Source organism: Miniopterus natalensis, chromosome 1 (assembly GCF_054644295.1).
Source record: "Miniopterus natalensis isolate mMinNat1 chromosome 1, mMinNat1.hap1, whole genome shotgun sequence".
Lineage (NCBI taxonomy): Eukaryota > Metazoa > Chordata > Mammalia > Chiroptera > Miniopteridae > Miniopterus > Miniopterus natalensis.
This window is the reverse complement of record NC_142081.1, coordinates 191,382,701-191,405,583: the sequence shown is the minus strand read 5'-3', so window position 1 is coordinate 191,405,583 and position 22,883 is coordinate 191,382,701. Positions and strand designations below refer to the sequence as shown.

Sequence of the window (22,883 nt, the reverse complement as noted above, 5' to 3'; positions counted from 1 at the left end):
CTTGTTGCCTTATTTATACATTCAGAGTAAATGCGTTTACCTTAGCAAGCAGAATTCACCATGAGTAATGGCTCAGAACAAACAAATGGCTGAGAATTTTTAAAAATTTACCAGACGCAGGCATGAATGGTTACTGCCCTTCTCACATGGAGCTGCTCTAGCATTAAGTTTGTCGTGGGGGACACGCACGCTTTAGGTTTGCCCTGATGTGGCACAGAGGACTTCTTATTCCAATGCGCCTTGGCGATTCTCCTAGAGGGTCAGCTGGTTTTCCGGCCTAGGCATACTGCGCACAGAGCAGCTGTTAACAGTGTTGTGAAGTCAGACTGCCTGCGCTTGAATCTCAGCTCTACCAAACAGTAACTGTGTGACCTTGGGCAAATTGTTTCACCTCTCTGTGACTCAGTTTCCTGTAAAATGATAATAACAATATGGACTTCATACAATCACCATGCAAAGATTAAATGAGATACTATAGGCAAAGTTGCTTAGAACAGCCCTAGGCACATATTAAATGCTCAATAAATATTAGGTATTCGTCTTTAATAGGCAAGGCACTCTTATTTCAACTACCTTTAAGACATGTGATCAAATTTTTTACAGATGTAATATATTTTCATCTGAAAAGGTTCCTGTTTTTTGTTAACTCTCTTGTATGTTTAAGTGACTGATGTTCTAATTTGATACAAAGTCATGTTCAATAGACTAGCAAAATTGTGTCATGAAAGGCATTGAGGCTTCTGGTGGAGTTTGGACTTCTTCTGGCAGGCCTTTGGAGACTCTGAAAGCTTTTAGGGAAGGGGAGAGATGCTCCTTGCTTTCCCTGGGCCAGAGGAAGGAACCGAGATACTGGAAGTATATGGCTGGGCACAGAGGTGGACGTGTGAAGAAAAGGAAAACTGCCCACAAAAAGTATGATCTGGTTCCACCTGACTGTATTCTTCTTAGATACTAGTAAGTATTTGCTAAAAGGATGAATAACTAGTATCCTAAATTCTAGATTTCAATACAGTTCAGAAATCAAAAGATATAACAGTAATCTCTTCTCCCCATATGACCTGACTGTTCACATTTCCTTACGTATAACAGTTACTGAGTTTGATATACTGAGATTATCTTGGTTTCTGTATAATCTTACTTGTGAAATTAAAACTTTACAGTTGGGGGACAAAATGTATGGGTTCTTAGGATAGGAGGGCGTCTTGGATATCGCCTAGCTATTCATGTATGTTTAACAAAGATGAAAAGTAAGTACTTTTAGTGGCTCCGCTAAGGTCACCAAGTTAGTTAATGGTAGAGAGTAAATAATAACATCAAGGCATCTCATACCAACTCTTAGAAATGAAGGTTATTGGAGTAGAAAAAAAACTGAGGATACTTTGTTCCACATTTTATAGATGTTGTAAAAATGTTGTTCCCCATTTCACAGAGAAACAACTGCGGCCTAGAGAAATAAACCACTTGAGAAACATGCCTTGGTCATGGCATAGCCTAGCCCCAAACTCAGGACTCTCAACTTAGTTCAGTGTCCTGAACCCAGTTACTTCCAGACCACAGTGATGATACCAATTAGCCCCTTCATTAAAAAACCGTCAATAACACATCCATTTCAGAATATCTGATTATCATGTTTCACATCTGAGGACTGAGATCAATCTGGTTGAGTTTTTTCTTCTCAAGACAAAGCCCTACCTGAACTGAAGCATAATGTATGGAATTAGCTTAATGCATTTGGATATACAGATCATGGCACGGTTGCTATGGTAAGTCAGGTTCATATACATGAATAGTAGTTTCTGTTAAACAAGCCCTTTATCAACCACCCTGAAATTTCTTACAAATATTGTCCTAGATAGTCAATGATGGAGTTATTTAAAAAATTACAACAAAATCTTTATGTCCATTAAACCCATCAGAGTGCCTCAGGTGCCTTAAACACAGTGGCTGCTCATGAAATGTTGGTTGACTTAGAATCTTTTGACGGTAGCTCATTCATTCATTCCTTAGTCAAAGTAAATGCAAAATTCTTACAACATAAGCAGGAGTAGCTCAGGAAACTGCAATTTTGATGCGCTTTAAAAATGCTTAGTGAGCTAAGAGTGTCCATATGCAAGCTCCACTGCATGTGAAGTTGTGAAAGTATTGCTGTAAGGATCCAGGTAAGGGCATAGTTTCATAGTAGGCCTACTTTATCCCTTACAAAGAAGAAGCTTCTGTCCAGTCCAGCTGTGCTGACACCCCGAACACCGAACAAGCTGCGCTCGGTAAGCCATCGCGCTAAGAGAGGAGGAAAGGAAGAGCCTGACACAATACAAATTGCAGGAGGTTCTGTAGATGAGATGAAGCATCTTCCTGGCGGAAATGGCGAGACACAGTGATTTATGGAGCCATCATTGTTACGGCTTATAATGAGATAAACCTGTTGCTTTCAGATCAGCAACCTAAGTAAACGGACCTATGGAAGAGTGAGGGTGGCCATAGCATGAGGAGATGCCCTTCCTCAGATCTTTTTTCCCTTTCGTAGGGCTGCTGCAGGATACAATTTGCATGCATGATAGCAATTTTTTAAATGGCAAGTCATTATTCTTGAAAGTATTTCATTTCCTTTATTTATGCCTGGTACTTTTAGATTTATGCATTCAATTAGCATGAATAATCAAAGAATTTTTAAGAGTGCAAAAGTAATTTTTCTTCAAATCCCTTTCGGTTTTATAACAAGAATCCTTTGCAAAGGATTGTGCTTAAGTAAATGTTCTTTAATGCCAAAACGTTATTTTTCAAATAAAGATAAATTTTTAATGTGGAACTGTATCCAATTTGTAGCATGTAATAACTTTCCTTTGAGATAATAAAAAATAAAGATTTCCATTTGTGCTAGGTGCTCTGATATTATTGCCTATCAACACCTTAGCAGACACTTAAGTATATGGTAAACATAATTTTTCTTAAAAAATTCCATGGTTTTTAATAATTTAAAATTATAAGAGTTAATCAAATACTCTTCCAATTTTTTTTATTAACTCAGACACTAGACCGATTACAATCCGGCATCAGGCTCTATGGCCAATCAATACCTGTGTGTGGGCCGTTAGTAATGAGATGGGGTAGGAGAGTTGTCTCCCACAACATGTCTAAATTCACATAATAATGGGTCACACTGTGCTTTCTCAGAATTGAATTCTAATTAACTTCTCTTAAAAGGCCATCTTAAATGAAAATTTCTGTTTTGATAATCCATGTACAAAATCGTTTCAACCCATTGAAATATCTAATACCAACTATTGAAAACCAAAAGAGCCTAATTTTTATATGAAACAACTAATATTTAGGTGCTGTAAGCTTTCAAAATGTCTGTTATAGCAATGGCTCCATTGTATTGTTATAGCCACCATGCGAGGTGATATCATTCAGTCATCCACATATTCCGTCATTTAAGCAGTGGGTCTGCCACTGTTCCACAACCTGGGGATACAGCAGTGAACAAAACAGAAAAAAAACTCTGTTCCCTTGGAGATGGCATTCTAGTGGGGAAAGAGACAATCAGCAATGACAAAAGCAGGTTAAATTGTATGCATTATTAGATGCTCTTGAGTGCTAAAGTGGAGCATAAGGCAGGGAAGGGGTAAGGGAATGTTTCAGGGGTTAAGGCTTAAGGTAGGGTGACATTTGGTGAGGCACTGAGATGGACATTTGAGAGAAGAGAATTCCAGGCAGAAGGAACAGTAAGTTCAAAGGCCTAAAAGCAGCAACATGATGGCCATGTTGGAGGAATGGTAAGGAGGCCAGTGTGGCTGGAACTTAGTGAGTCGACAGGGAGAGTGGTGGACGCGGAGGCAGAGAGGGAGCAGGAGACCAGCAAGCACAACTTGTAGGTCCCTTCGTAGGTTGTGGCTTTTGCTCTGATGGGACGGAAAGTTGGAGCACGGCAGTGACATGATCTGGCAGGATCACTAGGCTTGTGTTGAGAACAGACTATGGTGGGTAAGCGGGGAGTACAGAATTAGAGATGAATTTGGGGACTGTTGGGTTATTTTGGCATGAGATGATGGTGGATCTTTTCAGTGGACAGCAGTAAAAAGATGTTGTGTCTTCATTCCCACAGTTATTAAAAAGGGAGAATCATTTCTAGGGTTGTTGGAAGGTGAGGGGTAATGCATGCCAGGGGTCGACACATGTCAGGTGCCAGATTAATAGTGGCTAAGACAGCTCATGTTCAATTTGTCTGGAGAGGCTCGTTTTCATTTCCTCCCTTCCCTTCTGCTACTCTAATCGCCTGACCTGGTTCTCCCATAATGGTACTTTTTAAAACCTGTATTCTCTGACTTATACTTTATGTTGACATTGCCCATCTGCTATACTAGAATAGAATGCCTTTTGGGGCAGGTTCCATGTCTCATTCCTTTTCCATTACCAGCAGCTAGCACATAGGTGGGCACCCAGTAGGCTGTGCGACAAATCTGAGCTGGGCATCCCGATGGGTGATTGACGGACAAACAAAAAGGTCCAGTGGCCAACATATCTCTTTACTCATCTCTACCATGTATGTATTATCCTTCTGCTCTCCTGTTTTCTTTCCAAATAAAATAATATCTAGGGTGGTATTGATTTTTCTCAGGTGGGGGTGTCATAGTAAAGGGTCACTGAAAAACAGAGAAACAGTAGAAAGAACCCTAGGTGAGGCTCCAAAGAAATCTAGGTTCTAACCCAGATCTGCCACTAAATGGACATGTGGCCCCGAGCAAGCCATTTAATTTCTCTAAGCCCCAGATTTCACATTTGCAAATTGAGGATAATTACGTTTGTCCTAATTTTGAGAGTTGGGAGAATCAGATAACACCTCTAATGCGTGTGAAAGCTCGGAGGCACAGGACAAAGCTGTCATAGTCAGAAGGTGCTTTGTACTTGAGAACAACGGTACTAGGCACCAATAATACCACTTGGTGTGTTACATCGAAGAGCAAGCTCGTGGACGGTTGATAATTTGTAAGTCGTTTACTTTTATGATATATTGAAACTCAGATGCCCTTGAGTGCGGTATATTAATTCTCTGACATAATGATTAAACATGTAGAGTCATGCCGTGAAAGATGAAACCAAACTGGAAATGGCAAGTGTAAGTAGTTCAGCAAGGGGTGAACATACAAGGTCAACACTCAAAGAGAGTGACCTCACCAAGGTCACACAGGTCAATGGCAACTTCACCTCCCCTCACAGGAAGAACAATGAACAATTACTCAAGAACAAAAACCAATGAGAAAATTCTAGAACTTTCGTCTACACTAGAAAAAGTGTATGTGAAGGTTACCACACTCCCCCTCCCCCAGCCCCTTGCAGCACCAAATGGGAAATGAAAGAAAAAAGATTGCAAGCATAATTCTAACTGAGAGCACTGTAACAAGTCCTCATTGGTACTTACCTCCCTGTGGAAAGAACTGGGAGTAAATCTCTTTGAAGGTTTCTTCGTTAACAACACCGCTGGGGCATTCCTGGAGAAAGCAGTAGAGAAACAGTATGAACCAAGTGCTCATAAAACTAACTTTTTGCACATTTTTAAAACAGAACTGTCTACCATGCAAAGCTGCCCCAAGACAGTTAAGCATCCAGCCATTATTACAAAGATAATAAAGTTTTCTTTGTCCCAGTTTTCACAGAAAGAAAAAACACACCTGCATATGTAAAAATATATGCATATAAAAACACACTTCTGCTTGTAAGAACACATGTTTATTATCAAAGATGCAAGAGGAAATTACATTGTTTTTCATAAAGCAAGGATATTGCAAGATGCTTATGATACGGCCTTTGCTAGGTCTTGGTGCTGTGTCCTCTGGAGATTTGTTGACCCACAAATCTTAGATTCAATGAGAAAATGGGTGTTCCATTTGGGTCAAAGGTGGCCTTGCCCAAGAAGTTTCAACCAGAAATAACTACTAATTTCTGTTAACAGTTTGTAACAAGTGACCTTGAATGAGACAGGACCCCACTCAGTTTTAAATTCTTGGAGGGGAGGTTCTGAAAAGAAATAGGCCTGAAGGTAATAAATTCCCACCTTTGTCCCATGGGTGGAATTATTTAAGACTCATAGATATTGACCTTGGGAACTCCACTAATGTTGGACTGTTGACCTAGTGGGAACATAGGGCAAGGCTACCCCTCCCAGCATGCACTGGGCATTTTCTGTAAAAGGAACTGAAATAGTCAGTGTTAGAAGGAATTTGCCTTGGTGCAGAAAATAGAGACTAAACAAGTGGATCTTAGACTGAGGTGAGGGCCAGACTTCCTCCACTCTTTGCAGTTACAAGAACAGTCTGGCCAGGAATCTGAGAAGTGGAGACTCCTGGGGCAGCAGAGACTGACAGTCACAGACAATCCAACATCAGATCACTGTGGGATGCTAACTGCGCATTGAAGGTGAGGAAGTGATGAGCTCTGTCTAGTCCTTTTGATTAGCTTCTCATAAGCAGTCCCATTTTACCTGGGCTCCTTTGGGTCAGTTGTGATGGTACCCCCTCCCCCCAAGCTGCCTGGCATTCCCCCAGGATTCAATGGAAAAGAATGGTGTGTGTGTGTGTGTGTGTGTGTTAATATCCTTGACTTTAGGGATGAATATTTTGTGTACTTTAAATTTGACACTGTTCCTGGGATCTTCAATAATCATCTGTTGTGGTCTTTAAAGCTTCTCTTAACCCTTAAAATCATTGTCCATTCACAAATAAAGTTGATTTATTAATTTGACATTTCTTTATTCCAATAAGCCAGTTACTTGCAACCGTAGTGTTTCACATGAGAACTTTTCTATTTTCTCATTCATTCGTTTGAAACGTAGGACCTCTGATACATAAACACAATTTTAATAATAATTTCAATATAAACTTGTATTTAGAAAGCTTGTCAGTGTATATTTCTCCCACTTAACTGTTGTAATAAATCTATCACTTGGGTATCACCATTCACACAGGCAGAACAGCAGGTTCTGTAGTAAAGACCATTATTCAGCTACTGGGAGAGCTGGAATGTGAGTTTGGGACTTTCCAGGTCACCACAAGTTTTGGATTAGATGATCCCTGTGCAAATAATGACCCCAACAACCCCCCCCCCCCCAAAAAAAAAGAAAAATAAGATAAGTAAAAACAAATGAGCAAAAAAGCAAGCAAGTAAACTGTGAAGGTTAATTTTATGTGTCAACTTGTCTGGGCCATGATGTCCAAATGTTTGATCAAACTTTATACTGGATGTTTCTGTGAGGTTGTTTTTGGGTGATATTTCCGCTTAAATGTGTGGACTTTGAGTAAAACAGATTGCCTTCCATAGTGTGGGTGGGCCTAATATTGTCAATTGAAGATTTGAATGGAACAAAAGGTTACCTTTACTAAGCAAGCAGGAATTTTCCAGAAGAGAGCCTTAGATATGATGTGCAACATCATTTCTTCTTGGTTGGACAGCAGACTGCCTTTGAACTTTGAACTGCAACTCCTTCTTAAGCCTCTAGCCTGTCTGTCTCCCCCATCAGATTTTGGACTAAGTCTCCACAACTGTGTGAGCCAATTACTTAAAATCTCTCTCTGTATATACATATGTCTATAGGTTCTTTTTTTCTGGAGAATCCTGAGTAATACAGAAAAGAATCAACAGATAACTCTAGAAAGAAAAGAAGACGGCATGCATATAGCTAATAACCCCAAAGTTTTGACTAAGTGGTTCTATCTAGTTGGCAGCAACAGAACCAGTTTTAAAAGCAAATAAATACTTTGTAGTTAGACCCTCTCACACATGGAAATTGTGATTTATGAGCTATTTAACTTGGCACCATCTGTTTGGGATAGTAAGAAGAGAGCAGATGAATGGCTCTCTGACATCAGGTGGTGAATTTGTTCAAGGTCAGAGTTAGAAACCTGCCTCGGAATTAAAGTGATGCTAGCAAGAAATGAAGAAGATGGGAAGTGAAGACTCTGTGCTCAGAGAATCTGTCAGTTGCCTTTGGTCTTTAAGAGCATTTGATAAATATATCTTATAATGTGAAATAAAATTTAGAAATTGGCTGCTTATATGTATTGGTTTTGTGTTTTATCATGTCTGTATCAGACAAAAATCCTTTCTCTGCCAACTGAAAATTTTAGGGTGGAAAGTCTCACCAGGTGAATTTTTCTTTTTCCAACTCACATTCATTACGTTAAATTACATCTTCAACCAATATATACTGTGTACTTATTATTATAGGGATTTTTCTAGGAACTGGGGCATCAGCAATAAACAAGTCAAAAGTCTTGCCTTCATGGAGCCTGTATCCAAATAGAAGAAGAAAGGTAAAAAACAAGACAAAAGATGATAACAATCCCAAGAGTGTAATCTGAGTTCTTATAGGAAGCCCATGCATTATAGTACCTTCACATGAGAAAAATTAACCAAATTATGTAGGACTCTAGTGATTTTAAAAATGGTATAAATGGACTATGTTTAAACTATTTCCCCACCTCTTTCAAGGAATGGTTTATCCACAAAAGTGGTATCTACACCTCTTCATCAAGAATGAATTTGGCCAGGCCATGTGTACAGCTAAGTGTACACGATAGACAACGTGGCTGTATTAGGTAGGTTATCTCTTGCCGCTGTAACAAACAGGCCCCTCAGTATGTAACAAATTAAAAAAGAATATAGTCTATTTCTTGCTCACCTAACAGAGTTGGGCGAGTGTACAGACTAGCTGATGGTCCTTCCTCTCAGAGTCACTAAGGGAGAGAGGCTAATGAAAGCCTGGCTGTCTTCAACATGTGCCTTCTAAAGTCTCTGTGACTGTCTCATCCAGAAAGAGAAAAAGGGCATTGAGATGTGTGCATGGGAGATGTTTATGGGCCAGGTTGTGAAGTGGTGCCCATCATTTTCACTCTCATTTTGTTAGTTAGAAATCACTGAATATGCCCCCCCCCCCCCAAACAAAGAAAGAAGTCTCATGTGCCCAGGAAGAAGATAAGAACACAGATTTGGTGAACTGTTCTCAATGTCTGTCTCGGAGGCTTATTTGAAATATACTCTGTGTTCTGAAATCATCCTCCCACTGATGAGTCAGTATCACCATCATCAAATCGTATAGCAGGATGAAGTCTTCTCCCCTAGTGTCATTCTACAGTTATGATATTTTCCAGCCAACACGTCCCATAAGGCTTCAGCATCTCAGGGTGCAGCTTTTCATCAGGGATTCTTCAGTTTTAGAAGAAGGATCCAAGAAGCAGTTGAGCTCCCAAGTTTAGGGAAAGTGAGGAAATCTCAGTCATCTACACTTAGACAAGAGACAATAACCTTCTACAAGCCCTTATGACTTCTATATTCTATGTTCTAATGAAATTTTGTCTGATTATTAACTAATTACTGTTCTGTGAATATATGTTGTCTATGGAAAAAAAATTAAGTAAATAAAATTTGCCCATAATTGTACTACTGTAAGAACATTTAGGTCATGTATCTAATGATATATTAACATACTCTACAAATAAAATGGAGATAATACAAGAACATGGAACTGTATCTTATTATTTTTTAAGTTTTAGAAAATATCCTGAACATTTTCCGTGTCATGATTTTTAATGGCTGCATAATACTGCATCCATTGAATTTACCATATTGTTGGATATTAAGGAGAGTTCAGCATTTTTACTACATAGGAATAATGATGTAATTAATGTTCTAGAGTGTACATCTTTGACTGCACCTGTGGTTCATTGTTTACGACTCATCCCGGTAGACGAATCACAAGACCAAAGGGTTTGAGCTCCTTCTATGCACCATGACGATGCTTCCTAGGAAGGCTGCACCAATATGTACCCACCTCCACTGGTTTATGAGAAAGTTTTACAGCTGGAGGGGCTGCTGACCAGGATCACATGGGGATTTCACATGCACCAGATCCCGTGAGTAAACAGCAATAATTTGCTTCCCTCATGAATCTAATTGTCATTCTGAAAATTGCCAGAGGATGTCAAGGATCTGTACAGATCTCTCCGAGAGAGAGAGATGTGCCTGTTTTCACGAATACAAGGATGCTCTGAGAGCAAACTGTAGGGCCACGTTATCACATAACAACCGTTTACTGAGCCCAGATTCCATGCCTTCTTACAGACATCACCTCTTTGGTTGTTTTCTATTGACTTCAAAAGGTAGGAATTATTTAGAGATGAAAAAGAGAAGCTCAGAGAGATTAAAATGAAGTAAAATATTGAATGACAGCTTTTTTCAAAGCTATCCATCTATTTATTCTTTCAACAAATAGTTATTCAATGACTTCTATGTATCAAGCACTGTTCTGCTCATTGGGGATATAGGAGTGAGTTTTAAAAATTCCATGTTTGCTCTTATGAAATTAAAGTTCAGCGAAATAAAACTCACAAATGCCTAACTCCATTGATTGCAATGTTATCCTATGTCTGGATTATCTGTTTTTCCATTAAAACTGAAAAGGTGGCCTCCTGGTAAACGATCTATGGAAATGCCTCTAGAGCCAAATGAAGACATTTCAATTAGAACTGAGGACATTGATTAAAAAAATATAGATACAGGGGTGGGCAAAAGTAGGTTTACAATCGAGTAAGCACAACAGAGTTAATAAAGCTATTGCAAGAATCATAACCTGCATGTCTTTTTTTCCATATGAACAACTGTAAGATTACTTTTGCCTACCCCTGTATTATGAATTATAGTTTGAGAATTTGTGGAAAATGTTTTAAATTTTTTTTGGAGAAATTATTGTCTTTAGTGCAGTAAGGACCTCTCCGCCTTCCTCCCTACTACATACACTTTAATTATAAATGGCTAGACACTAAAGTGCTTTGGATAAAGGTCTAGTTTTTAGGTCAGGTTAAAATGAACTACTCTGTCAAATGTTAAGGAACTAAGGTGTCACGGTACTTTGCCTGCTGGTGCATTAATCTATTATGACCAGAGAGTGATTTTTTAAAAATTGCTTCTTAAACATTTCACCACGATATGATCAGGATGTAATAGTGTGGAATGAGCTTTTTTGAGCACATAGCTGCCATACATTTGTCAGCTGGTGAAGAGACATTTGCTGTTTGGAGCCGTACAGAGGTGTTCCCTGATGATCCTTCTGGGTCCCTTCAGGGAGTGTCATGATACATGTGAAGGTCAAGATCAGTTGTAAATGCACAATGAATATTTTGCTTATTTATGACTCATGTCAGTAGTAATAAAGTAATGATTTTTATAATAACAACATGATGATGGTGATGACAATGATGATGACAAACATACATATGAGCACTTTCTATGTTGCAAGCATTGTGTTAAATGCTTTATGGGGATTATGTCATGTGAATAAATGGATGTTAGCATTATCTCCACTTTATAGATGAGCAAACTGCCTTCGAGAGAAACTACCCATGTTCTCATAATTAGAAAATGGCAGAACATGGTCTGTTGATCACAGAATCAGGAGACTTGAGTGTTTAAGCAACTTTAGAGATAACTCCTTTCAATGGCTTCATTTTAAAGGCAAAGAGATTGAGGTTGAGGTTAGAGGAATCGTCCGTAAGCCACGTGGTAGATTGCTGAGCCTTATCTTGTGTCTGGGTTTCCTGAGGTTAGGCTGATGTGTGGATACCACAAATGCCTTCATGTCCATGCAATAGCTGGTATGTTCTGCCAGGTAGTATTTAGAATAATGTAGTGACATGCTCATGCTCCTGGGCTCTGGAGTTATATAGAAGAACTGGCTTGAACCCCTGCTCTGCCACTTACAGGCTGTGTAGCTTCAGACAAGTTGCTTAATGTAAGAATCTGAGTCTCAGTGTTCTCCCCTGTAACATGGGGATAGCTACTGACATCAGAAAGATGTGTAAAAATTAATAAGGTAATGAATGTTTTGTTATCTTAGCCCTCTTCTTTGCACACATGTTGCCCATTAAATATTAGTTATTAGTGCAATAGTAATAATCAAGAGTTTGGTAAGCAGGATTCCATTATACAAAGAGTTGCTGTAACATCAATGTGGCTATAGCAGGGTTAAATGGTATTCAGCAAAGCAGGTGAACCCAGCGGAGTGCAGGTCTGATATAATGCAATGAGCCTGTAAAGCAGATATGAGTTATGCCTCCTACTCCAGCATTATAAATTGAGTTTATCTAATATCGTCAGAGCTTACCCTCAAAGGCACGGGAATATTGCAATTGTAAATGACAGCTGAGAAGAATAAAGGCCACCACGCTGGAAATAAATGTCAGTAGAAACCCAGGGGCCTTTTATTCATTAATTTAAAGGAGATCTTTTCCTAGTAATGCTTAGATGAGTACATTCAAAATACAGTAGATCATGTAAAGTGCTTTAAAGAGAGATCCATGTATGCATAGGAAGTTGCTAAAAGAATTAGATCTTTGAGATGCATCATGAATCCATATACTTTTACTTCATAAGAAGGCCTTTTGTATTTCCTCGAAAACGGTCAGAACTCTGGTGGAATGTTCTAGAAATGATTGCAGTAATATGCAAATCAGATGTATTTTCTCAATAATATCTGTCTACTCCACTGGCTGAAATCTCCTCTTCCCATAGATCAGCATGTTCCAGTGTAAGCCATCTCCTCCAGTTCAGAACTATTATTAAATGTTTAGAGGTACCTCTTCAGAAATCCAGAAAGAATTATGGTACAAAAATATCATGGGGAAAAAACTAAAAGTTCTTGTGAAATAAATAGTCCCTTGGGGACCCTTTTATAATATCTTTTAAGCATCTATGAATGTCACCATCTTTCACACCCACCACTCTTGCTAGGAGGCCATACATGGCAGTGGTGGTGAGGCGCTTACACTGAAAACCTTGGGTTTCCACCAACAAACAGGTCAGGGCATCCATGTTCTGTCCATGGCTGGTCCTTCTGTTATCCTTCCTGACAGAGAAAGCAGACAGACGCCCTGTTGAGGGATCTGCACAGGCAGATTGTGGCAGAGCTACACAGAAGGAGCGCACAGACTGGGCACTCAGATCCGAGAAGAGGAAGATGGTGACACACGTAACTACGCAAATAAGGTGAACTTCCATTCCTCTGGCTAGAATAGGTGGCGGGTAAGTTGGTTTTTCTTAGAGGAACTTGCCTTTGTAAACAGTACTGAGCTAGAGACCGTACTGAAAGCGAGCTGTGCACAAGTCCACAAGCAAAGACCAGAAGGCATCCAGGACATTAAAGCAAGTAGCAGTAACCCATGACATGCACCAAGGGGAGCAGCTAAAGTGGACAAGGAGAGGAGAGATTTTATGTGCGGCACCCTTTCGTGCTAGTTCTCAACAAGTTTTCCCTGGTTTTGAACATCTAGGAAGATTGCATTTCATGGTACCTAATGGTTGACTATGACCACATGACAAACTGTCCAATGAATAGATGGCAGAAGTGACACTGATACTGTGATTTCTAATAAAAAGTATATGTATATATTAGTCTTTGTCCCCATTTTTGGCACAGAGCTCCTAAAACCATTGGAATTTTAGGAGTGATAAGAGAGATAAAGGTTTCTTTTATTGTTAGTGAGGTGACTTTTAGACCCCACCTAAGCATGTCCCACTGGTTGTCAGAGAGCCAATCACATGACTAGAGAATTGGAATTTTCAGCACCCCCCCATCTCTGAGAAGGGATAAGGTGGAATTTGAGTTAATGATCAATAATTGATAACTTAATCAATTGTGCTCATGTAATGAAGCCTCCATAAAACCAAAAAGGGAGTTCAGAGAGCTTTTGGGTTAGTAGACACATGGGGATTTGGTGACAGCAGGGTTCTGTGAGAGGGCCTGAAGCACAGCCCCCTTTTCCCAACCCTTGTCCTATGCATCTCTTCTACCTGGGTGTTCCTGAGTCACATCCTTTTTATTTTTTAAATTTGTCTTTATTGTTCAAAGTATTACACATTTCCCCCTTTTTCCCCCCTTTGACTCCCTTCACCCTGCACTGCCCCCAGGCCTACTGCATAAGCTGGGAATCTAGTGAGTAAGTGAGTTTCCTGAATGACTTCTGTGGGCCACGCTAGCAAATTAATCAAACCCAAGGAGGGGGTCATAGGACCCTGTGTTTTATAGCAGGTCAGTTAGAACCACAGGAAAAAACCTGGGCTTGGGATTGGCCTCTGAAGTGGAGGACAGTCTTGTGGGACTGAGCCCTTTACCTGCGGAATCTGATGCTAACCTGGGTAGATAGTGTCAAAGCTGAGCTGACTTTTAGGACACCCAGCTGGGGTCCCAGAATCTCTTGGTGGTGTGAGAACATTCTAGCCCTCCTCCTCTCCTCAGACGTGATCAGAACCCTTCTAGACACACAACATTCTTGGGGTGCAGCGTTTAATTGCTGATGTCATGACAGAGTTGTTTTCTTTCTGGCATGGCGACCACGTGCGAGCTGGTGGCTGCTCCATCAGCAGGACTCCTTGAGGGAAATCAATAAGCAAAGCATCCCTGCTGACCGGAGACGAACTTGGAATGAATGAGAAGTATATCTTTTAACATTTGCGGCCATGAAGATTCTGTGATGAAGTAATATTCTGGCCGATGTGCCAGGAAGGGGCAGATAAGCTCTTTCTCCCTTGCTCAGAAAGGGTAGGTAGTTTTACCGGTTACAGGGGGAGGGGATATTTTAAATTCACCTGAGAACTTAACTGCATATATAATAACGCATATGTTTGTTTATACCTAGGTGAATGTAATCCTAAATTCTGAAGTTCTTATGTTGAGTATGACTCCAACTGTTCATTAGTTATTTTATAAAGTCATAATTTAAAACTACTTTCAAATTACCATTATGTGTACCATGTGGACTCTACCCAATTATTATAGTGGATAATAGGAGATTCTGATGTCTGTGGTGCCTACAGATCAGATAAGAAGTCTCTTCACGGAAGGATTCTCTAACAAGCTGCATTATATGCTACAGATGTATCATCACTGCTTGTACATATTTAACATTTGGGAAAGACTGGCTTTTTATTTTTTTAATTTTAAAGATGTGAGCATATCAAGTGTATATGCTTGATGATTATATAGTATAGTATATAGTATAGGATAGTATAATTATTTCATAGCCAAGATAATTTTTTAATCTTTTGAGATGTCCTTTTATATTTTCCATTAATTAGCTGATTAAAATGTGAAAACAAAACACTTCACCACCTCCAGCAAGGACGACTTTCACAGGACAGGAGAAGCGAACTCACTGTTACAGTACAGATGATGGATGGCCCATTTTATTCTCGGGGACTTGCACTTGGAAAGCATGGCTGTCTCTACACATTATTCCACCTGGCTTGATACCTAATCTAATCGGGAAAGTATAGTTTCTTTTAACTTATATTTCTACTCCCCACTTCTTTCATTGGAAACTGGGATTGCTCTGAACAGTCACTCTCTTAGTCACATGACGATTTAAAGATGCCCAGGCATCCTACAATTGTAGGAGATTTTCAAAATTTAAATGGCACAACACCATGACCTGGAAGGGTGATATCATTAGATTGTGCTTGTGGGCCCCCCTGCTCCCTTTAGACTTGGTAAATACCTGAAGGCAGGGACCAGTCTCTACAGAGCCTAGCAGTGCTCAGAACAGAGAGTACTAACCATGTTTATCCTGAATGGATCAGTATTCAACCAGTTCTTAGCTTTAAGAAATTAGGAAATAAACTTGCTCTGGAAGTTTGCTCAAAAACTTGTGTGCAAGTTTTTAGACTTCCATGAACTCCAAAATAATTTTTTCCTGTGACTTCCCTATTCTTCTCTGTCCAGTTGTGCTGAGGAACATTTCTGATGTCTTGTGTTATGCTTTTCAAAGTTCCCCTTCTCTTATATACATGTCTGTTCCCGGCCACACCAGAGACCATGAAATGGTTTTGAAGAACTTATGTGGTCAAACTCTTGGTTCCACCCCCAACCTTCAGGACTGCTTATCATAAATATGATCATGGAAATAAAGGGAGACCACCAGGCTCAAGAGAAAGCATTTCTTATTTCAACACAAATTTTAGAAACCTTGCTGTATACAACGCCTGGGCTATAAAAAAACTCATTTAAAAATAATAGAATTAGTTCTGTTTTCAGAGCATAAAAGCTGATCACTAAGATCTAGAACTAGTTTTACGTTTCTGTTCTAATGTTCCCAGGTATTCGAACCCTTAGGAAGTCATTTACTCTCTGACTTATCTGTAAGTTTCCTTACCTGTAACATGACCTCTAGGAAATGTTGACATCACAGGCAATAAGACAAATGAAAATTAAGATAGACAATGTATGAAAACGAAAAACTGGATGCAACTAAAATGTTAGATATTTTACAACTTCCAAAATTTGCATTAAGAACCTTCTTTATTCCCTGAATACACTCTTTGGAGCTAAGTGGTTAAATATAAATTTCAGATTGTAAAAAAAAAAAAATGGAGAAAGCCTTCCCACATAGTACAGAAAGAGAGATGAGTGCTTGATGATAGTCACGATTGAACTCAGCTGCTGGTGTGCGGTGACGTGGGCGCATTCTGAGCGGCACTAGGCCCTACAGGCACCAGGACCAAGGAGAAATCCAAGGTGCAAGACAAATGTCCTCCTCAGCCTCACCTCTGCTCTCTTACTATCTGTTAGAGGAAGATTATATGAGATTTAAAAGAAATCACTGAAATGTCCTGGACCTCTGAGTGTCAGTCTACAAAATGTGGAAAGCAATAGCATTTTATATGAAGAGATGATAGCTCATTGACATTAGATATATAAAGATCTTCGCCTTATTTTAGGAGCTCTACAGATATTGATTTAACATTCTCTCTTCTAGTTACTTATGCTGATTTTGCAAAATGAAGTTGCCCAAATTTTGCAGAAAAAGCCTTCCTGGGATTGGGCCCAAGTCTTGAACCTTTATTGGAATGCATGTTGAGTTATTTTATTTAAAGAGCCTCTAGAAAAGGATTTTATGACCTTTCCTAAGTTCAGAAAGATTTTGAGCAGTAGGACTGGGATCTGAACCTGAGTTTGACTAAAAGATCTTTACTATATATCTTACTAATTTCCCTCCAGAAAGGCAAGTGCAGCTATAGGAAAGAAAAATACACGGATGGAGAACTATTATCCCAATATTTCTCAACCCCATTAATTCACCACCCAAAAATTACTAATAATTTATTCAACAAATATTCTTAGACCTACAAACATGATACCCACCCATTTAGAGTTACAATCTATGGGGGAGACAGGCATTATTTACATATTCATACAAATAAATATCATATGAAAGTCCATCAGGGCAAAACATCAATGAGAAATCTAACTACTCTTCATAAAGTGATTCAAATGCCACAGTTGAGGACACACGGTGGACAGAATCTCGAGTCCTCGTGTCACTTGCTTTCATGAGGAAGGTGCAGGGCAAGGGCAAGCTGGGCTCTAGCACATTCTATCACATATTCCTTTACTTCCACTTTCTTCTTTCCAATTCTGAGAAAAGAATATTTTGTTCCTCCTCAGGCATTTGCCTCTGAGCAAACCACAATTCCAGGAGCAGCCCTGAGTCTCTGAAGCTTGGCTGTAAGGTGAAGGAAGGTTTATTCTGTTTAATAAAATTATGTTTGTTGCAAGTACTTGAGAAGTTTCTACCCTTCTTTGCCTTACAGTGATTCTTCAGAGGATTTTTTCTCTAATTAGCAAGGGTCAGGAAAGCTGCCCAAGAGGGCAGCTGTGTCTGGGCCCATAATGCTTCCAGGCTCTCATCGCACGCAGGGTTGCCCAGAAGGAGACCTGGGCCTGGGTCGCCAACACGGCTTTAAAGGGGCCTCTGGAGCTCAGATGATGCCCACTGTGTGTACAGGATGAGCCGGCCTCAAACATGCTGGGTGTTTTATTACAACATCAAGACACAAGGGGGCAGCAGCGTCCTCTACGAGAGCCAGAAACTGGATTTCTAGTTCACACTCTGCAATTCTTTCCTGAAGTTCCGCGCACGTCCGGCTAGATTTCTATCCAGAAAGCTATTTTCCCTTTATGGAAGGTGACCAAGAACTCCTGTTCCCAAGCTAGGTATACCGAAAAATTAACCATTTCAAGGAAAGGAACCTAGAGGCTATTATCTCCTTCATCCTGGAATTTACACTTAGAATAAATCAGCCTAAAATTACAACCTTTTTCGGCAGTTGGGCCACCTGTAATTTTAGTTACCAAAAATCTGTAGATTGTAGGCGTAAATAAGCAAAACAACACAGAAATTCCAAAGTTTAAACCTTAAAGTCTTACAAATTTCTTCTTCAGTTCATGTGGGCTCTCAAGTCAAACTCCCTGGGTTTGATTGGCTATATTACTGGGGAAAGATTTAAATCTTGAAAACAGGAATTTTGACAACACCTATCTCAGAGTTATTATGCGGTTTGAATAAAGACAACCCATATGCCATGTTCACTGCGATACCTGGCGTGACCTATGACGGGGGTTACTTCTGTAACGGTGGGGGCGACCGTTATGAACCTGTTTAAGTTTTTGTTGCTTTTCACTTAATGGAGGATATTATATTTCTCCTTATTAAATATCATCTGCTTATTGCCCCGGCCGGTGTTGCTCAGTGGTCTGAGCATCGGCCAGCCCACCTAAGGGCGGCAGGTTCGATTCCTGTTCAAGGGCATGGGCCTGGGTTGCAGGTTCTATCCAATCCATGTGTCTCCCTCACATAGATGTCTCTCTCTCTCCCTCCCCCCTTCCTTCCACTCTCTCTAAAAAAATCAATGGAAAAAACATCTTAGGGTGAAGATGAACAACAACAACTAAATAAATAAATAAAAATAAATATCATCTGCCTATTTAATCTTAAAGGGTTTTTATAATCCTAAACCAATTTTCCATTTTCTTTTTTATTGTACTAAATTGCAGCCTTTGGAATTCAATAGCCCCTGGCTTAAAATCTATTTATATCACTTGCTAGTTTTTGGACTTTGAATAATTTACTTAACATCTGCTAGCCTGCGTTTTCCCATCATTCATTTATTCATCAAGTATTTTTGAAAATACAGTGCATGTCAGAGAGCGTAATAAATGTTGGGGACAAAACAGTCAATAAGACAGGTAAAGGCCCTCATGGGGAGGTTAGAGGTCATCAGAGGAGGCACATACAGCAGAGACCTGCACAGATGACCACTGAGCTGCAGCTGTGATTGGTGCTACAAAAGAGTAATGGAGACCAATCTAATTCAGGGTTATAGGGAAGACTTCCCTGAGGATGTGACATTTAAGTGACTTTACAAAGAGACCTGCAAGATGAGGAGAAGTAAGCAGGAGCTGGGGGAGAGGCCAAGGTCAGGTACAAAGCCTGGGACGTGTTCAATATTGTCAAAATGCCGGCTCTTTCCAACTTTATCCGTAGATTCAATGCAATCCTAATCAAAATTCCAGCAAGTTATTTTATAGATATTGGCAAAGTAATTCTAAAGTTCATGTGGTGAGGCAAAAAAAAAAAAGCCAGAATAGCCAGTAGGAGGAAGATAAAAAAAGTTGGAGGATTGATGCTATCTTACCTTAAGACTAAATATAAACTACAGTAATCAAGACAGCATGGTCTTAATGAAGGAATGCACAAATAGGCCAATGGGACAGGATTGAAAGCCCAGAAATAGAGCCACCTAAACACAGTCAACTGATCCTTGACAAAGGATCAAAAACAATACAATGGAGAAAAATAGTCTCTTCCGCCAATGGTCCTGGAATAATGAACATCTAAACGCAAAATAATTAATCTAGACACAGACCTCACACCCTTCACAAAAACTAACTCATAATGGATCGTAGGCCTAAATATAAAACACAAGACTATAAAACTCCTAGGAAAACATGGGAGAAAACCTATGATTAGGGTGATATCTTTTTAGATATAACACAAAAGACATAATCCATAAAAGAAATAATTGATAAGCCAAACTTCATTAAAATTAAAAACTTCTGCTCTGCAAAAGACAATGTCAAGACAATTAGAAGACAAACCACAGACTGGAAGAAAACATTTGCAGAAGACGCATCTGAAGGAATACTGTTATCCAAAATATATGCAGAACCCTTAAAACTCAACAATAAAAAAATCACAAAAAACAATTTGAATAAAAAAATTGACTTCAGATCTTAACAGACACTTCACCAAAGAAGATACACAGATGGCAAATAAACACATGAAAATATGCTTACATCATATGTCGTCAGGGAAATGCAAATTAAAATGGCAATGCAATACTACTACACACCTGTTAGAATAGCTAAAATCTGGAAAACTGACAACACCAAATGCTGACAAGGATGTAGAACACCAAAAACTCCCAGTCATCACTGGTGGAGATGCAAAAAGGTGCAGCCACTTTGGAAAACATTTGGAGGTTGCTTACAAAATTACTCAAACCATACAACCCAGCAATCACAATTTTTGGTGTTTGCCCAAAGGTGTTGAAAACTTACGTGCACACAAAACCTGCACATGGATCTTTATAGCAACATTATTCATAATTGTCAATACTTAGAAGCAACCAAGGTGTCTTTCAGTAGGTGAACGGAGAAACTCTGACACATCCAGACAATGGAATATTATTCAGCACTAAAAAGAAATGAGCTATTAAGCTACAAAAGAACATGGAGGAAAGTTAAATGCATATTATTAGCTGAGAGAAGCCAATCTGCAAGGCTACATGCAATATGACTCTATGACATTCTGGAAAAGGCAAAACCATGGAGACGGCAAAAAGATTAGCGGTTGTCAGAGGTGGGTGGGGAGAGAGGGGCAGATAGGCAGAGTCTATAGATTTTTTGAGCAATAAAAATACTCTGTGTGATATTATAACGATCGATATATGTCATTGTATGTTTGACCAAATCCATAGAATGTACAACAAAAGTGAACCCTAAAGTAAACGATGGACTTTGGGTAATTAGGATGTTTTCATGTAGGTCCATCTGTGGTAACAGATGCACCATCCTTGCGAGTGATGCTGATAGTGGGGGGGTCTGCATGTCTGGGGGCTGCGTGTATGGGAAACTCGGTGCCTTCCTTTCAGTTTTGATGTGAACCTTAAGCTGCTTTAATAGAGCTGTGAATTAGGCTTTTATTAGAGGTGCTACAAAATATTCTAATGTATACACCGGGTGGTAAAAATACCATCTAGTCTATGATATTGTTCCCCCCGGCTTTTTCTTCTTTACAGGACGGCCTCAGAGAAATAAACGTACACTCCTGTTCCTCTCGGTGCGTTTCAGCGCTCCAGGAGACAACAATCAGATGGATGAGGCAGAGTTCATATTTTTCTTACTTATTGTTCCAGTCTCTGGCTCCAGGCACAAGAAATGATATATTAGCTTATTTTATGAACTTGATTTTCACAACCAGAGGGTTTGAGTTTTAGAAAGTTATTTCAAATCCAGCAGGAAGCTGAGATGATGCAAAATTTGTATATATATATATAACAAAACAAATTAATCTGTAAGAACATTTGAAATTTCAATTTCACACTTCTTCTTCTTTATTCAAGTCAAATCTGCTCAACAAATCTCTATTAGACCCCCACTGTAAGCCAGGCACATACAAATGAAAATGATGAACAACCTGAACTGACTTAGAGTTGTGGCCTAATCATCACTTCATGGGATGAAATTCTTTGAGAACACCGAACGAGGAGCTCCAGCCTGCTATAAATTAAGCATACAGAAATATAATGTGTCGATACGAATAGATACTGAGGATTATATACAAATAAGATTCTGCGATAATTGCAATTCAGACACCTCTTAATTCCTTACGCTCTCTGCTAATTATTAGAGTGAGAGAAGGTGGTGGGGTAGCAAGGAGCAGCTTGTCGTACTGAGTCCTGGGCTGGCTTCGGTCCCTGTTTGGCATCAGTCATCGCTGAGCAAAGAGAGCCTCGGGTAGGTGGCCACGATGCCGAATTCCAAAATCCTCAGTGGCAGCTCCCACCAGGACTTGTCCAAGAAAATTGCTGACGGCCTGGGCCTGGAGCTAGGCAAGGCGGTGACGGAGACATTCAGCAACCAGGAGACCGTGTTGACACTGGCGAAGGTGTCCGTGGCCAGGATGCCCTCACCGCTCAGAGTGGCTGTGGGGAAACTAACGACAGTCTAATGGGGCTTTTGATCATGATTAATGCCCGTAGTTTGCTCCAGGCAGCCGGGCTACTGCAGTTGTCCCAGGCTTCCCTTAGGCCCGGCAGGACAAGAGGGACAGAGCCGGGCTCCAGTCTCAGCCAAGCTTGTCGCAATATGCTCCCCGCAGCAGGTGCAGGTCATGTTATCACCACGGGCCTTCGTGCGTCTCATGCTCAGGGCTGTTTTGATGTCCCCCTGGACACTTTGTACCAGGGCCAGCTGCCCTGAGGTGGATGAGGCAGAGTATCCCCGAGTGGACGCAGAGTATCCCCACTGCTGGGGGGCTGAGAGGGTGACCTCCATCGCAGACCAGCTGAATGTTCACTGGGCCTTGACTCACAAAGGACGGAAGAAGGCCAGTGAGGTGACCGCATGGTGCTGGTAGGAGGTAGGAAGGGTCCCGTGGCCATTCTAGAGGATGACACGGCTGGCACTTGTGGCGCAATCCGCCAAGCAGCTGACAAACTTCTTTCAGCTGGAGCCACAGGAGGTTATGCTATCCTGACTCATGGAGCCTTCTCCGGCCCGGCCGTTCCTCACATTGACAGCACACGCTTTGAAGCAGTAGTGGTCATGCCTCAGGAGCAGAAGATGAAGCTTTGCTCCAAAATACCAGTGATCGACATCTCCGGGATCCTCGCAGAGGCCATCAGGAGACCTCACAATGGGGCATCTGTTTCCTACCTGTTCAGCCACGTCCCTTTATAACAGAATAACTTCTGAGGCTTTTAAAAAATAAAGTGAACCCCTT

General features: G+C 40.2%; 1 protein-coding gene and 1 pseudogene across 2 annotated transcripts in view; one reads left to right on the top strand and one right to left on the bottom strand.

The window, feature by feature from the left end:
• KCNIP4 (potassium voltage-gated channel interacting protein 4) overlaps positions 1-22,883 on the bottom strand; it is a 156,800-nt gene that overhangs the window by 24,450 nt on the left and 109,467 nt on the right. For both annotated transcript variants that reach the window (XM_087828045.1, XM_016218245.2), the window contains exon 3: positions 5,417-5,486. In XM_087828045.1, coding sequence (XP_087684171.1) covers positions 5,417-5,486 — 70 coding nt within the window. The remainder of the gene's footprint in view (positions 1-5,416; positions 5,487-22,883) is intronic.
• Positions 21,909-22,848, top strand: LOC107541234 (ribose-phosphate pyrophosphokinase 1-like; annotated as a pseudogene).